General features: G+C 35.0%; 1 protein-coding gene across 1 annotated transcript in view; it reads left to right on the top strand.

The window, feature by feature from the left end:
* USH2A (usherin) overlaps window positions 1–18119 on the top strand; it is a 587033-nt gene that overhangs the window by 206877 nt on the left and 362037 nt on the right. The window contains exon 21 of the mRNA XM_058169610.1: window positions 15070–15200. Coding sequence (XP_058025593.1) covers window positions 15070–15200 — 131 coding nt within the window. The remainder of the gene's footprint in view (window positions 1–15069; window positions 15201–18119) is intronic.

The following is an 18119-nucleotide window of genomic DNA, read 5'->3' as shown; positions in this document are numbered from 1 at the left end:
GCAGCATAGCATTGTTGTACTGGCCACAACTTTTCCAAATTTCCATCTCAGAGGAGCAATGGGTCCCAGATTTTGAATAAGATTCAATAATTTAGCCCTCTTGAAGTTCTTGGTACATAAACTGTTGCCCCATGATGCATCATTTCACCTGATTGAAGGTTACAAACAAAGAGACACAGAATAGTAGTATATAGATAACAATAATTTAATTGTACTGATGCTCTTAATTCATTATGCAATACAAATCCTCTACTTTTCTTCAAAATAGTATTAGAAAATAAGTTTTTTCTTCTTAAATTTAAATTGAGTATACTCTCCATGAAAGTGTATGCTATTTGTTTTCATTTGATTAGCTTTATTTTCTCTGTAAGGTATTTTTCTGAATGACATTTTGTTTAGATTTGCATTTTTTTCTTAACCTTTTACTAATAACATTGACATTAATATACACATTTTGTAAATAATGGCACATGTAATATTAAAGGTATGAAGAATGAACTCAGCCTTATACCATAATGGGCTCTACATGAGGCTACCTCTAGAATCAGTTCTGAAGACTCAGCTAATACTCAAATTGTGTATATCCACAGATATACTGAATAGCGTAGTTATGTTAGCTGGTCTCCTTTCATCTTTATTGGCTGCCAGGTAATTCTATTGTAATCCAGATTGCTGCCTTTTACTTACAAAATCCTTCATGATGCCCGACACTTCTGCCTTTTGAGACTATTAAAAGGGTCTTTTTATTAAAGGTGAGTGACCTCTGCTTTTACAGATACAGCTGAAATATATTCCTTTGGTATCCTTCACCTTTGGCTGTGGATTGTTGCTAGAGATCACACTATTGTGTTACTAATTTACTCCTACAAACTCCATTTTTCTATCTTTGTTAAACTTCAGTCAATGGTGTGAAAGGCATTTAACACTGGCTCGAGTGGCTAATTTTGTTCTTATTTATATTATTTTTCTCTTTTTGTACCTTGGTTCGCTCCATCTGTCTTTTTTCCCTTTGTTACTATGTACCCTTGAGTACAAGAAGGGTACCAAATAAATAAATTTTTAGTAATAAAAATTAGCTATGCTTCACAGTCTGTCTGCTTGCCTATTACCAGACCTTATCTAATAGTGATGTATTAAAAAGAAATAACAATTTATAATGGAAAATAGCCCATTCCTTCTCCTCCAACCTCTTTTTTAATTCCTTCATCACCATTACATTGTTTTGCTCAAATAAAAGTATTATCAGCATACATTCTCTAAAATGATTCATATTTACAGAATAAAAAACCATGACAGGAGGGAAGTATACTATAAAAGTCACTGAAACTTGAACAAGCTAATTCCTTAATTCAAGGATTATAAATCTAAATCTAAATTGCATATTATTGATAGTTAATTACACATTTCAGGTCAAATAGAAACCCATATAATATCCAGATAAGCACTTACCTTGCATAAAATAGAACTAGCTTGGTAAAATAATCCATTTGCAACCTTTATTTGTACACATATTTATAATTTTTTAAGTCCTTTCCTTTTAATACAATACTTTCTTTTAAAACATTCCTTCTTTAACAGAAAAGGTTATATAGTTAACTTATAGTAAGAAGAAATGCATGTTGAGATTCATACATCTATTTGCATCCAACTGGAACTGAACAAGTATCAACAACCTCATAAAAGGTTTGCTGTGCTATGTTTATTATTTCTGACTGGGAAGGGGAGTTATGCAAGATTTCCACAGATCCCATACCAATAGCTTTCTCATTACACTTTGGTAAGTCTGTTTGTTCTAAATGAAACAGAGTGATTTTTTTTCTCCCCACACTGAAGAATGTCACCATGTCAAGAATAACTAGGTAACATCACTAAATGAAATATTGTGTATTTCTTTCAGTTCCTGCCTCTTTGGTTAAATCATTAGCATTTTTCAGATTTGCTGCTGAGTAAGCAATTCTGCTTTGAAAATCTAAGTTCGCCTGGAGACAGTCTAATCTTACACTTCTAGAAGTTGCAGTTTCTAATGAATTTTTACTTGCGTTTTCATTGAACATTTGTTTTGTCAGTATAGCCTGACCAAATAATTCTGCCAGTTTACCTTTGCATTCAACATTGGTATTATTTCCATCCATATTATTTCATTATTTCCATCCATATTATTTCCATCCATATTATTTCCATCCATATTATTTCATTATTTCCATCCATATTATTTCCATCCATATTATTTCCATCCATATTATTTCCATCCATATTATTTCCATCCATATTATTTCATTATTTCCATCCATATTATTTCCATCCATATTATTTCATTATTTCCATCCATATTATTTCCATCCATATTATTTCATTATTTCCATCCATATTATTTCCATCCATATTATTTCCATCCATATTATTTCATTATTTCCATCCATATTATTTCCATCCATATTATTTCATTATTTCCATCCATATTATTTCCATCCATATTATTTCCATCCATATTATTTCCATCCATATTATTTCCATCCATATTATTTCATTATTTCCATCCATATTATTTCATTATTTCCATCCATATTATTTCCATCCATATTATTTCATTATTTCCATCCATATTATTTCATTATTTCCATCCATATTATTTCCATCCATATTATTTCCATCCATATTATTTCCATCCATATTATTTCATTATTTCCATCCATATTATTTCCATCCATATTATTTCCATCCATATTATTTCCATCCATATTATTTCATTATTTCCATCCATATTATTTCCATCCATATTATTTCATTATTTCCATCCATATTATTTCCATCCATATTATTTCATTATTTCCATCCATATTATTTCATTATTTCCATCCATATTATTTCATTATTTCCATCCATATTATTTCCATCCATATTATTTCCATCCATATTATTTCATTATTTCCATCCATATTATTTCATTATTTCCATCCATATTATTTCATTATTTCCATCCATATTATTTCATTATTTCCATCCATATTATTTCATTATTTCCATCCATATTATTTCATTATTTCCATCCATATTATTTCATTATTTCCATCCATATTATTTCCATCCATATTATTTCCATCCATATTATTTCCATCCATATTATTTCCATCCATATTATTTCATTATTTCCATCCATATTATTTCATTATTTCCATCCATATTATTTCATTATTTCCATCCATATTATTTCATTATTTCCATCCATATTATTTCATTATTTCCATCCATATTATTTCCATCCATATTATTTCCATCCATATTATTTCCATCCATATTATTTCATTATTTCCATCCATATTATTTCCATCCATATTATTTCATTATTTCCATCCATATTATTTCATTATTTCCATCCATATTATTTCCATCCATATTATTTCATTATTTCCATCCATATTATTTCCATCCATATTATTTCCATCCATATTATTTCATTATTTCCATCCATATTATTTCATTATTTCCATCCATATTATTTCCATCCATATTATTTCCATCCATATTATTTCCATCCATATTATTTCATTATTTCCATCCATATTATTTCCATCCATATTATTTCATTATTTCCATCCATATTATTTCCATCCATATTATTTCCATCCATATTATTTCATTATTTCCATCCATATTATTTCATTATTTCCATCCATATTATTTCCATCCATATTATTTCCATCCATATTATTTCCATCCATATTATTTCATTATTTCCATCCATATTATTTCCATCCATATTATTTCATTATTTCCATCCATATTATTTCCATCCATATTATTTCCATCCATATTATTTCCATCCATATTATTTCCATCCATATTATTTCCATCCATATTATTTCATTATTTCCATCCATATTATTTCATTATTTCCATCCATATTATTTCCATCCATATTATTTCATTATTTCCATCCATATTATTTCATTATTTCCATCCATATTATTTCATTATTTCCATCCATATTATTTCATTATTTCCATCCATATTATTTCCATCCATATTATTTCCATCCATATTATTTCATTATTTCCATCCATATTATTTCATTATTTCCATCCATATTATTTCATTATTTCCATCCATATTATTTCCATCCATATTATTTCATTATTTCCATCCATATTATTTCCATCCATATTATTTCATTATTTCCATCCATATTATTTCATTATTTCCATCCATATTATTTCATTATTTCCATCCATATTATTTCATTATTTCCATCCATATTATTTCCATCCATATTATTTCATTATTTCCATCCATATTATTTCCATCCATATTATTTCCATCCATATTATTTCATTATTTCCATCCATATTATTTCATTATTTCCATCCATATTATTTCCATCCATATTATTTCATTATTTCCATCCATATTATTTCCATCCATATTATTTCCATCCATATTATTTCATTATTTCCATCCATATTATTTCATTATTTCCATCCATATTATTTCATTATTTCCATCCATATTATTTCCATCCATATTATTTCCATCCATATTATTTCCATCCATATTATTTCCATCCATATTATTTCATTATTTCCATCCATATTATTTCATTATTTCCATCCATATTATTTCCATCCATATTATTTCATTATTTCCATCCATATTATTTCATTATTTCCATCCATATTATTTCCATCCATATTATTTCCATCCATATTATTTCCATCCATATTATTTCCATCCATATTATTTCATTATTTCCATCCATATTATTTCATTATTTCCATCCATATTATTTCATTATTTCCATCCATATTATTTCCATCCATATTATTTCCATCCATATTATTTCATTATTTCCATCCATATTATTTCCATCCATATTATTTCATTATTTCCATCCATATTATTTCCATCCATATTATTTCCATCCATATTATTTCATTATTTCCATCATATGAAGGAAAGTACTATAACAAGTTGCACACGCTGAGAAGCTAAGAGTCAAGAGTTTTATTGATCACTCTGTTCGCCATATAATTAGTCCTGCAGTGTAGCAGAGGTTGGACTAATAATACCCTTGAAGTTTAGGCTAGTAATATTTTCTCATTTGACTCCCCCAGTATATTATCTGCTTCTTTTCTAAATGGGCTACTGGGTTTTATGAGCCAAACTTTCTCCTTTTCCAGATGTTACACATAGAGCACACCAACACTCGTATTTAAAATGAAAAATCATCTAAACAAAAATAAACAAACAAAATATATATCAGCAACAGAATTATGTAGCTATCTGAGCATTACTTATATCATAGTCCATATATAAAGCTTGAATAATTATAACTGCTGTTACTGATTTACATTTTTAATTTTGATTTTTAAGTTACACCTTTTCTAATTACTAAAAGTCTTCTCATGACTAAATCAAATTCATTTCTTGTTCTACAAATTTCAGTTCTACTGAGTTGGCCTCAGTTGAAGACTATGGTTTGCAGCTATCTGCCTTAACAAAATAAAAGTATTGTGTTGTTTCAACTGCTGACTGATTTAATGACCTAGTGATCCTCTGTCTGATTTCTTTGTTTCTACCATTGTTTTGATGTTAGTTGCGAAGTCATGTCCCAACCATCACGACCCCATGGACAACGTCCCTCCAGGCCTTCCTGTCCTCTACCATCCTCTGGAGTCCATTTAAACTCATGCCTACTGCTTCAGTGACTCCATCCAGCCACCTCATTCTCTGTCCCTTTCTTCTTTTGCCCTCAATCTTTCCCAGCATTAGGTTCTTCTCCCTGGGTCCTTCCTTCTCAGTAGGTGGCCAAAGTATTTCAGTTTCATTTTCAGGACCTGGCCTTCTAAAGAGCAGTCAGGGTTGATCTCCTCTAGGACTGACTTGTTTGTTCACCTTGCAGTCCAAGGGACTCACAGCACCAGAGTTCAAAGGCCTCAATTCTTTGGCGCTCAGCCTTTCTTATGGTCCAACCTTCACAGCCATATTGTTACTGTCTAGCAAATGCTGACCTAGTATTCAGTGTTTTCATTGCTGCAATAAACTATTTGCATTCCAACACTGTATATCCATATTCATACCCAGAGTAACCATTTTACCAAGTTTGCTAAGTTATCCTAAATGTACATTTTAAAAGAGCATTACAACAGTTGCTAAATTAGTGTTTAATATTTTCTGTGAATCAGAGAAAACATGCATCTAACAAGCAGAAAAAGTGAAATATTCTCTCTTTATGTAATAATCTTATAATGGGCATGTCATTTTTAAAAGAAAGACAGCAATAGATGCAAATGCATTAAGACCCAACTATGGTACACTGTGGCAAAACAGTTGTGATATTATAAATACAGTTTAATGTAGCCCAGCTTTCATAGTCATTAATTTGTGCTGAGTCACCGACTCACAATACAGTAATTATCTAAAGCATTTATATGCTGATTTTACCACAGGTTTGGAGTTTAAAACACATGAACATTTAAAGAACCAGATTTTTTTTTTAAAAAAACTCATTTTTAAAAACAAAAAGAAGATGATTTAAAATAATTAAGAAAAATTCACCAAGCATCTAAAGAAGAACAAAACAGGTGCAAAACCGTGCAGGAAAAGCTTGATAATATACCACAGCAAGGATATCTTTTTAATTGTAAAGCTAATTCTCAGAATCAGGCAGAGTAGGCAATAGAATGCTGATATTGGAAAAAATGTGAGGGTTTTTTTCAGAAGCTTGGTTCCAAAATGTTTTAGGGCTTTGGTGGTAATTCATAGAACTTTGAATATAAAATATTAGAAAATCAATTGAATTTCTTTAAGAGGAATGAAGTGGAGTGAGCCATGCTAATAAAATCTCTGGTTCATGCATCATCTGCCATTTTCACTAGTGGTAATCAGTCTTCCCAAGTGCATGAAGTATCTTCCAAGTAAAGATCACAACTAGTGTTGAAGTGGAGGTTGCACTCCAAAAAATACTTGATTTTATTCAGGTGTATTTCACATAGAATTGAATATAATTAAAATATGATAATACTATTCTCCAGTTGTAACTCACTGCTTGTCACATTAATATTTACAAATTGTTAACAACCTTTGAAGGTCACATCTATGTACTTTTGGATACCATATGGAACGTAGTCCTCAAAGTCATGTATTATTGCCATATTCAATGCTACTCTTCTAGATTTTCATAGCCATATAAAGATTACATTATTTATGAAATAAAATATTTCCATGGAATATTACATCCGTGGTTCAGTTGGCCATGATTACAGTTGTCCTTATTTTTCTCACCTATAAATAGAACACGGTGGTTCTTTGCACTGTAGTTGCATACATGTTAGCATGAAACTATTTTATTTAACAATTAAAAAACAAATTATTTTCCAGACTATTTCTATACTAAACTCCATTTTTACCAATAATCCATGAAATTAGGCCCAGAGAAATTAAATGATTTGACTAATGTTCTGTGCTGCATCTGTGGCAGAATTGGGTTCAGTATCCATCTCTCTTAATTTATAATCCCTAACCACTAGCCATTGTTCTTTTATTAAACAAAACACCATTCAGAAGCTAGGAGGGGAAAGTGCTTCTAATACATCAAATCTTATCAAATGACTCTAAACTTATCTTGCCTTTGTTTTCACCAAGGTTTGCTGTAAATCTTCCTAACTAGAGAGCAACAGGACTCGTGTCCTTGCTAAAAAGAGAAGATTGATTTACTATATTCACAAAGAGGCAGGTGCTTCCAATGGGGACATAATAATGAATTTAAGCTTGTAGACTCTTAAGGAAAAGTGTTAAGACTGGACAGTGTTGTAAATACTTGTAAAATAGAAAAATCTGAAAAAGCTTTATGCCCAATATCTATTTCAAGTCACTGTTTCAGAAAAACAGATGCTGCCTTACGGGCTTCGTATTCTTCAAATCCTCTAATTGATTGCTCATTGAGCTCACTCAGTCCAAAATAGAGAGAAACTTTGTACAGACATCATTAGTTTTTCTCCATTTAAAGATTAATCATGAAGAGCTCTGGCTCTTTAATTCTGTAATTTGTATATTTAATGGGCTGCTGCAGAATCTATGACAGTAATTAGCATAGCCTGAAAACTCATTAATACACAACAACATGATTAATGCAACATTAATGCAAACATGACTGAAGTTATTTGGGTTATGTAGTAAGAAGATTAAAGCTAAAATGTCCTGTTTGTTTTACCAGTAGTGGGTATAATGGGGTGACAAAAAATAAAAATACAAATGGGTATCAAATTAGTAATTTTAACCTAGCAGATTATAGCCAAGTCATGATCATTTCCATAGTGTCTGATGTTTGGATGCAGAAAACATCATGTATCCTGCAATTGTTTAGGTTGGCTTAGGCAGTTTCAGGTATACTTGTTGCTTTGTTACATTTGCAGTGATACATGTTATAAATGGCTTCTGTTCAGATCTTGCTACATTTATATTGAAAAGAACATTTTTGAGCCCAGTATTGTATTAAATACAAACAGGAATGTCACACTCTGTGTTTAAACATGTCCTGATCTGGCCTTTTCACTAAACATTGTAGGGAAATAGTAATAAAAAATATTTAATTGGAAGGCATGAAAAGTTTAAATTAGTTTTATGCCAACAAATATTCTACTTTTTTTTTTTACTTTGTAATGAAGTAACCATTACCTGCCACTATTATCAGTTTTGTTTTGTGGTATGTTTTCATATTCATCTCTGATAAAGCCAGAAACATGGAAGATTGCCTCCAAACAACTGAAAGTTTTAAAATAACAGTCGCTGAATCTGATAGACTGGAATTTGCTATGCATATAATTGTAGTGATATTCTATTATTTAATGCTTATAGTTTTGAATCTACGGCTATGCTTAGATATGCAGTTATTTTATTTTATTTAAGCCTCATTTCTTTCAAGAGGTCAACATGTCATACAGCACAGAATCTATTTCTTCACCAAATGGTGAAGAATTTCTTATGAATTTCATGGATGAGGCCAGACTTGAACCTAGATCCTAATGGACCTTATCCAATACTTTAACTACTGCATGACACTGACTCTCTTTGTGTGTGTGCGTGTGTGTGCATGTACATGCATGCACATCTTTAAGTCCATGTTAGTGACTGGAGTCTTCTTGCCAAGATTTCAAAATTGACTTCCAATTATCTGCTTCCTAGAGTAGAAGTCAAAGGGACGTGGTGGCTCAGTGGACTCTGAGCTTGTCGATTGAAAGCTAGGCAGTTCAGTAGTTTGAATCCCTAAGTGAGCTCCCGTTACTTGTCCCAGCTTCTGCCAACCTAGTAGTTCGAAAGCACATAAAAAATGCAAGTAGAAAAATAGAGACCACATTTGGTGGGAAGGTAACAGCGTTCCATGCACCTTTGGCATTTAGTCCATATGACCACAGAGACGTCTTCGGACAGCGCTGGCTCTTCAGCTTTGAAACGGAGATGAGCACCACCCCCTAGAGTCGGGAACAACTAGCACATATGAGCAAGGGGAACCTTTACATTTTAGAGTTGAAGTCACCCAGTTTGCTTTGTGCCTAAGACAGGACTAGAACTCACAGTCTCCTGGTTTCTAGCCTAATGCCTTAACTGTTCCACCAAATTGGCTTTCCTGACTTTCATTAGAAAAGAGTATTTTAGAAACTTATTGTGGCTGTCACTTTTGTTTGTCTTCCCCTCAATCATACATACATAGAAAGATGCCCTGTGTGGGTGTATTTTACATATTAATTTTCTGTAGAAAAATTTATGTGGATACACTTGGCAAATAAAAAAAAATGTCCTATTGCCCAATATCCTCTTTCAATAATTGAGAAGCTTTGAAGACCGACAGGCAAGACCAATTTCACATCCTAATGCCAGACAGCTGAGTTTCCTTGAAACTTCAGCACTTTTACATCTATTCCGTGTGAAAAATTCTTGGGTGTCTATATTGTAGTTATATGAGATAAGCTTTTCCTTAGCCTTCATCTGACACTATGATTAAAAGTTAGGTGACTGATAGGACAAAAGTTTTTGAAGACAACTAATAGATTGAAGATTGAAGTTTTGTTCTATGGGCTTTTGTCATAGATGCCTGATAGGCCATGTTTTCATTTCATTGCAGAATGTTTGCTGACTTCTGAAAGGATGAATGTTCAGAACAATTTTTTTTCATGATGTTATTTGTGCTTTTCCCAGTCTGATGCCCCCTAGATGCATTTCACTGCAACTCACATGATCCCAAAATAGTATGTTGGCTAGTATGGTTATTCACTATGCTTGTAGAGAATGTGGTTGCATTGCACCTTCAGAGGACTTTGCAAGAAGCAAATTATCTGGGCCTCATTCAGTCAAGCTTCAGGCTTGGGTAAAGTACTGAGGTGGCATTGGTGGTACTCTTGGATGACCTCTGGTGGGATCAAGATGGGGGTAGTGCATCGTCTTTCTTTTCTTGACTTCTCAGTGGTTTTGACCATGGTATCTTTCTGGACTGACTTTGGAGGTTGGCAGTGAGCAGCATGGAGTTGTGCTTCTTCTCCTTCTTCCTCTGGGATTGTTTCCAGTCAGAGCTGATAAGCTGATATCACCTCAGGACTCCATATTTCTCTCTCATAGTACACTCTCTTTTCCTATTTAACATCCACATGAAATTGTTGGGTAAGACCATCTACTGGGTAAGGTCAACTGACAGTTTAGGGTGAGATACTATCAATATTTGGATGATAACCAACTTCATATTTTCACTCTAGGCTACCTGACTGATGCTATGAAGATTCTGTCTCAGAGACTGAGAAGGCCTGAATGGGTTGCCACAGGCTTCAGCTTAACTCAAGCAAGACATAATGGCTCTGGGGTTTGGACCTCTTGGTTCTAGGGACCTTCCATTTTGATGGCACTGCCCCAGAAAGACCTGGTACACAATCACAACCCCTAGTTCCTGCTTGAAGACAACATGCTTTGTATAGGAAGGTTTTGCACGGCGTAGCTAGTGGCACTCATTCCTGAACTGGGGGGGGGGCCCTCTGCTCATAATCACTCATGCCCTTGTGACCTCCATATTGGACTACTGTAATGCACTTTATATATGGTTGCCCTTGAAGGGAATTGAGAAGCTTCAGAGGGTGCAATATGTAGCAGTGCGGGAAGTTACTGGTGCCAGTTACTTGGCAGGTGTGATACCACTGAGCCATATGGGGTTCCAGAGTGCTTTTGGGTGCAATTCAAGCTGCTGGTGTTACCTTTAAAGCCCTTCATTGCTTAGAACCATCATTCTCCAGTTGTTCCTACTTGGCCTATCTAATCTGGAAAGAAGGGTGTGCTCCAGTTACTGTTAGCTGGAAGGAATCAGAAGAAGATATTTTTCTGCTGTGGCATATCCCTTTGGAATATAATTCCCTCTGAAATTAGATTGGTCCCATCCCTGTTTGCCTTTTGTAAGGCATTGAAAAAATTGTCTTTATGCTTGAGCCTGTGACCCTCAGGGTGGGATAGAGCCTGTCTCTTGGTTACATGGATGACAGGCTAATTCATGCCAGTTGCTTTCTGTTTTTATTTTTGTTTTAGGTATTTTGTTTTTTCATTTGTCTTTTGTATTATTAGCCATTTAGAATCAAAGGGAATATAAATTCAGTAAATTAATAAATTTAAATCCACATTTATCATTGAAGAAGGATAATCTATTCAAAAGCCACCTGAAACATGCATTTCTTCGATTTTTTTTAAAAAAATATATACTGACTATACTGAATAGGCAACTTCATTCACATTCTGTAACCACATTAGTTTATTATGATGTCCACAACTATGGCAACTATGCCCACAAATATGTAGCCATTTTAAACTTTTTCCACTTTTTCCCTCTCATGTCCTTTCCTTCCTTTTTTTAAAAAAAAAGGTCTGAAAGGTTGGTGACCCCTGCTATGGGGTATAGCCACTATGAGTTTTTTTTCCTAAAGTTTTTTGTCTATTCACTTGCTTGCTTGTTTCCCTGGCTTAAAACAAGTTTTGTAACCATTTCAGCAGTTTCTTCAAAGCTGATTTTGTGGCCCTCTATACCAGGGGTCACCAACCTTTCAGACCTCAGGGACCACTAAATTCATAATTTTAAATCCCGCAGACCACTAATATGATCTGCCTAATGACCGGCTGGGTAGACGTGGCTAGGTGCTCATGTGATTGGGTGGGCATGGCCAACTGGATGTCACTCACATCAAGGGGCCTCTACTCTCCTCTCCCTTGCCAGCCACTCCTTGCCTGCCCGCCTGGGCTCCTTAGGGTCCCAACAGGAAGCAGTTGTTGGAGCTAAGCAGCCACCACAAGAAAGAGTTGGCAAAACAGCTCAGTTCAAATTGGATCTGACCAAGAAGGAGGCTCAGCAGAAGCATCTCACTGAGGACTAGGAGCATAAGCTTTCCAAGCAGAGGGAAGACCTGTGGGAGTGCAAGGCCAGGTACATGTGCTTGTAGGCTCAGCGGGCTGAGATGGTCAGGCAGTTCCAGGCCATGATGCAGTCCCACTGGAACAAGTCCCTCCAACTCTTCGCCATCAGCAGTTCTTCCCTCCAGCCTTCGCCCGAAGCCCTACACCAGGAAGCTGAAGCAGACCCCAAGTTGGAATTTCTGCCTCACTCTGACCCACACAAAAAGATCCTGGGGAGACACTCTGCAGCAACACAAACATTCATTATATGTATCCGACCCAAGGGCCGTAGTTTGAGGACCCCTGATTTAGTGCAATATAAAAAAGGCAAATAATTTTTTCTGATGACCACCAACATTTTCTCACGGACCACCAGTGGTCCATGAACCACCAGTTGGTGACTGCTGCTCTATACCATAAAGACAAAACCCTTTTAACATCCAAGATCAACACCCATATATTGCAGTTGAGCAATCATTGTAAGAGTATTTCCACATTTCATTCTGATTATTAGGCATAGTTTTGTGTAAAAGAAACAGAATTATCTAGTCAACCCTGGGAAAATTAAAATCTATTTTGAATTAACCTCTTTGGGTTATGCTGAATATTAGTTGTTTAATGTGTACTATATATTAAGGAGCCCTTGATGGTTTAATAGAAGAATAAGCTCATAGGAATGAAATATAATAATCAAAAATTAAGTATAGATATTACTGGCAAAAGGAATCAGAACACAAAATACAAACTGAATGGACGTGACCTTGTAGATGACCTTCATTCTGTCAAGGACCTTGGAGTACTCATATCAAATGATCTAAGTGCCAAAGCCCATTGTAACAACATCACCAAAAAGGCATTAGGGGTTGTAAACCTAATCTTGTGTAGCTTCTCCAGTAATATTACACTATGAACCAGAGCTTACAAAATTTGCTAGACCAATTCTCAAATACAGCTCATCTGTCTGGAACCCGCACTGCATATTGGATATTAATACAATTGAACATGTCCAGAAATATTTCATAAGAAGAATCCTCCACTCCTCCACTCACAACAAAATATCTTATGCCATCAGAATTGAAATTTTGGGCTTAGAAAATTGAGAACTAATGACCTAAGCATAGCTCATAAAATCATCTGCTACAATGTCCTACCTGTCAATGACTACTTCAGCTTCAACCACAGCAATACACAAGCAGTGTATTCAGCAACAGAGTGGTCAATGCATGGAATGTACTACCTGACTCTGTGGTTTCATCCCCAAACCCCCAAAATTTTAACCTTAGACTGGCTACTGTTGACCTCACTCCATTCCTAAGAGGTCTTTAAGGGGCATGCACAAGAGCACCAGCGTGCCTACCGTCCCTGTCCTAATGTTCCCTTTGATTGTATTCATTTTATGTATTCAATTCATGCTTATACTTATATATATTATCTAATACATACTCGACAAATAAATAAATAAATAATAATAATATTTTCTATAATTTCTTCTCAGCAGTCTCCTTTCTTATTGTTATCCCCAAGCCTTCTGTAAGACAACTGGAACATAAAAGAGCTTTTGATTATATTCCCTGCCAAGTTTATTTAAAGTCAATTGTCACATAGCTCTGAACAGCTATTTTAATAGCATGATGGATGTTCATTATCTCAAGTGAATGTCTTAATATTTGTGAGTATATTGTGACTGTATGGATGTCAACCTGTGGAAAGATTAAAGTATGTGAGTCAAAGGATACTGCTTATGGTGTGAAGTAATTAGTAGCATTATTGTAATATGAATACGTGCTGTAGTTATGATTCTTCAATTTTTCATAATAGAATCTGTCTACACGAGAAGCTTTCATTACTTATTATTTTCTGCCTGACAAAGGAAGGAAAAAATGAATATGAAAAAGTTGATTCATTTGATACAGCTGGATAGAACCCAATAAATTACACTACACTGTTATCAGTGTACTAAAAGGGAGCAACAAGGACGTGAATATCACTGTATAAGTAGTAAAAAGACACTTTTAATTGGAAGTACTTACATCAGAAACTATGCAGAATGTGGCAAATGATTTTAATATTTGGTTGTAAAATAATTATGCTAGTTTAATATCCATATGTTTTAATGTAAAGTCTTTTTAATCATTTTATCTTCCCCACTCACCAGACTTTCCATGAGAAACTTTCTGAGATGATGAAACAAAATGAAAAGCATTTCATTTTATATGTGGAAAATGTGTTATTTAGAATTATATATAGAATTGACAATAGCAAATGTGATCCCTGGTTAGGGATGACTAGGGCTCATATTAATTTTCTAGAATGACAAGATTGGAAGATCTTGGAGTCTCTTATAGTCCAAATTCCCAGTAAGAACTGGAATCGCCAGACTATCACAGAAAAATGGCAGCCCAACTGAAAACTTGAAAATTTCCAATCATGGAGCATCCATGACTCCAGAAGGCAGTCAGTTCCAAAATCTATGAATCTATTTTGTTTCCTCAGTTTGATCCAGACAAAGATCAGAAGTAGTTATTTGATGACACAGGATCAAATGTGTGTAATGTCAGTGGCAATTGCATCTATCCGAATAATTGTTTGTCACGTTCATTTATATGCCACAAATATATTATCTAGTGAGAGGTAAAGATGCCCTTTTTTATTTCTAACTAGGTGTTAAAATAAGCTTTAAAACCACGGAACTCGATGGTCTACTCTTTCTCTCTATATCACCTGGTAATCAGGAAGAATACATTGTCCTTCAGTTGAGAAGAGGCCGTCCTTACTTTCTCTTTGATCCACAGGTAAAATAGTGAAAGTTTTATGGCTATTTTCAATAATACAGTAGAGATGTATGTATGTATGTATGTATGTATGTATGTATGTATGTATGTATACTTGCTCTTTCCCTGCTTCTCATAAGAGGTTAATGTAGAGGTTAGGATGTATGAAACTAGTTACAATAATTCTCTCTCTCTCTCTCTCTCTCTCTCTCTCTCTCTCTCTGTGTGTGTGTGTGTGTGTGTGTGTGTGTGTAATTTTATAACTATAGTTGTATCAATAGCATAATTATAAAATCCAAATAACAACTATGTCATTAATACTGTCCAAATACACTCTATGTTTTCCTGTCCTTGTTATTAGTCTCCAAGGACTTCCCTGGAGTAAAATTTTGCCAACTCAGTTTGTCAAAAAGGATGCAAACATATGTCTAGTATTCCTTGTCTGTCAACATCATTTCAAGTATTTCTTCTACTACTTCATTTCCTAAAGTTTCTCTGAAATCCATAATCAGTGTACAGGTTAAAATGTTCTGGGGGCAATCCCATCAAGAGCCCCAATTACATTTTGTTCCAGAGGCTGATTAAAATATCAATAAAATGACTCTTATGCCATTTTGAAGTTGTCCATGTATCTTCTGAAATAGCAATAGCATTTAGATTTATATACCACTTCACAGTGCTTTACAGCCCTCTCTAAGCAGTTTACAGAGTCAGCATAATTTACCAACCTCAGAAGGAGGGAAGACTGAATCAACCTTGAGCCGGTGAGACTTGAACTGCCAAACTGCAGGCAGCCGGCAGTCTGCAGAAGTAGCCTGTAGTACTGCATTCTAACCACTGCCCCACCGCGACTCCAACTAAATCCATCTGATACCTGAGCCAAACTAACTACAGAATTGTGACACTGGTCAACCCTATACTCACCAGAAATTGTCTGTCCATAAGAAATGATTGGTTTTTATATCTACCATCCACAGATCATATCTCAACTGCTTTAAGTTATAAATCAAATCTAATGTGTGATTTCACTTGTGTGTCAGGAATATAATGATCTGACTTAAGCCTATGGCATATGGCGATAGCTCAGGTCCTGAGCTATTCAAAAACCTGCCTATAGGGCTGGTAAGGTGAAATCAACCATTACTAGCATCCTGGATTTGATGAACCCAAAGTTCTTCTACTGTATGCTCTGTTTCCAGTAATGGGATAACTAGCCAGATAATTCAGGAAAATAGATAAATAAAGTATGAACAGTAAACAGTATTTTTTTGTCAGACCTGATGTATATTACATGGCATCTTTTTCCAAAGTAGTGTCCTCCAGACATACTAGTCTACAACTTTCAGAATGACTAACTAGCATAGCTCTGGAGTATTTTGTCTGGCAATTTATGAAGGCCCAGGCTAAGGAAAGTGGATCTATTGTAGTTTCTTGGATAAATCTATCCTTTATAAAGATCATAGTGTTTTCAGTAGATATACAGTTGCCTGGTAAAATAATCTGTGACCTACCAAATAAAGGGAAAATTTGCAAATTAGAAAGCATTACAAGTAATCTAATAAAAGCCTATTCAGAAAGCAGCATCACTGGGTTAATTTATCTGAACTCAGAAGCTGAGAAGCATTGGGGCTTGGTTTCTACTAGGGTGGGAGACACGGAGGGAATATCATAGTGTAGACTAGACTGCATAGTTGAAAAATCCCAGAAGACAGAAGCAAACTTTTTTGAATTGCTGCCAAGAAGCAGCATGATTTGATCTGTGTAATCACCAGGAATTAATCTCAGCTCAAGGGGACATTTTCATAGGAACAGTCTTTTTACAAACATTTCTCTTTTGCTTTTATCTTTTGCTAGTAAAAAAGTAAAGTTTTTCTCAAGTAAAACTCTACCCTCAGTGGTTTCATGGACATTTCCAGGTAATAAAATGTGAAAATATTCCAAATTTCAATGGCAAACCTTCAGTAGCACAATATTAGGATTTTTTTAAGGAGCTAATAGGCGATCATCAGAAGCAAAACTACCCCTAGAATGTGAAAGGAAATAATTGAATCTATTCTGTCCCCCTCCTCAGTCCGGGAGACAGGAGCGATGGCTTAATTAGCCAGCAACTATCAGCTCTGGCAGCAAACTGGCGAGCGTCTGCCAAGTGTCTCTGTTATCTCTCTTGATACCGATGAGTCAACCAGGAAACCAGGAACAAACAGGACTTCAGCTCTAATTCTCTCCCTCTACGCAGTTGATTTGCTCGCCACGAAGTGGTATAGCAGCCCTTGCTGTTTTTATATCCTGTGGGGTGTGGCTCCATGACTCAGCACTTCCTAGGCCTGCCCCACCCTGCTTCTATTGTTCCCGCCTCTCCTGCCTACAAAACTAGGGTCCAGCCAGGCCTGATTGCCATCAGCCGGGTCTGGAGACGTGGCCTGGGGGGGAAAGAGTCAGGGGACAGAGTCCTCATTATCTCCTCCACCTGGCCTGCCTCTGGCTCTTGGAGCTGAGCCAGGGAAGCCGGTGCTCCAGAGGTAAGTCCTGATGGCCCTCCCCCCTCACTTTCCGAGTCATTTTCTGGCAGGGGGCCCGGCTCGGGGTGCGCAAACACAACAGAATCAGTTATGCAGCTTGTATTTTGAAATAAAGTCTTATTAGGTTTGATTGTCATTCTATAAGTTTAAATAGTATATAGAAGACATGCATTTATGTTCACATATAATTTTCTTCAATATATTGTGTCATACTAATTTTTGCAGGCAAGATAAATAGATAGAGCATGCATTCCATGGTATCTGGATTGTATCTTAGTCACATGGCACATTACAAAATTCAGGAATACACGAAATTGAAAAATAACTTTATTGTAGTTTACATATAATTTGGGCAAGTGCAAATTCAATGGATTAATTTAAAAATGTGGATTTAAAAATGATTCCCATTCTTAGTACTGCA

The sequence above is a fragment of the Ahaetulla prasina genome, chromosome 1 (genome assembly GCF_028640845.1).
Source record: "Ahaetulla prasina isolate Xishuangbanna chromosome 1, ASM2864084v1, whole genome shotgun sequence".
In the NCBI taxonomy this organism is placed as follows: Eukaryota; Metazoa; Chordata; class Lepidosauria; order Squamata; family Colubridae; genus Ahaetulla; species Ahaetulla prasina.
The sequence above is the reverse complement of the archived record's forward strand: the minus strand, read 5'-3'. Positions and strand labels throughout refer to the sequence as shown.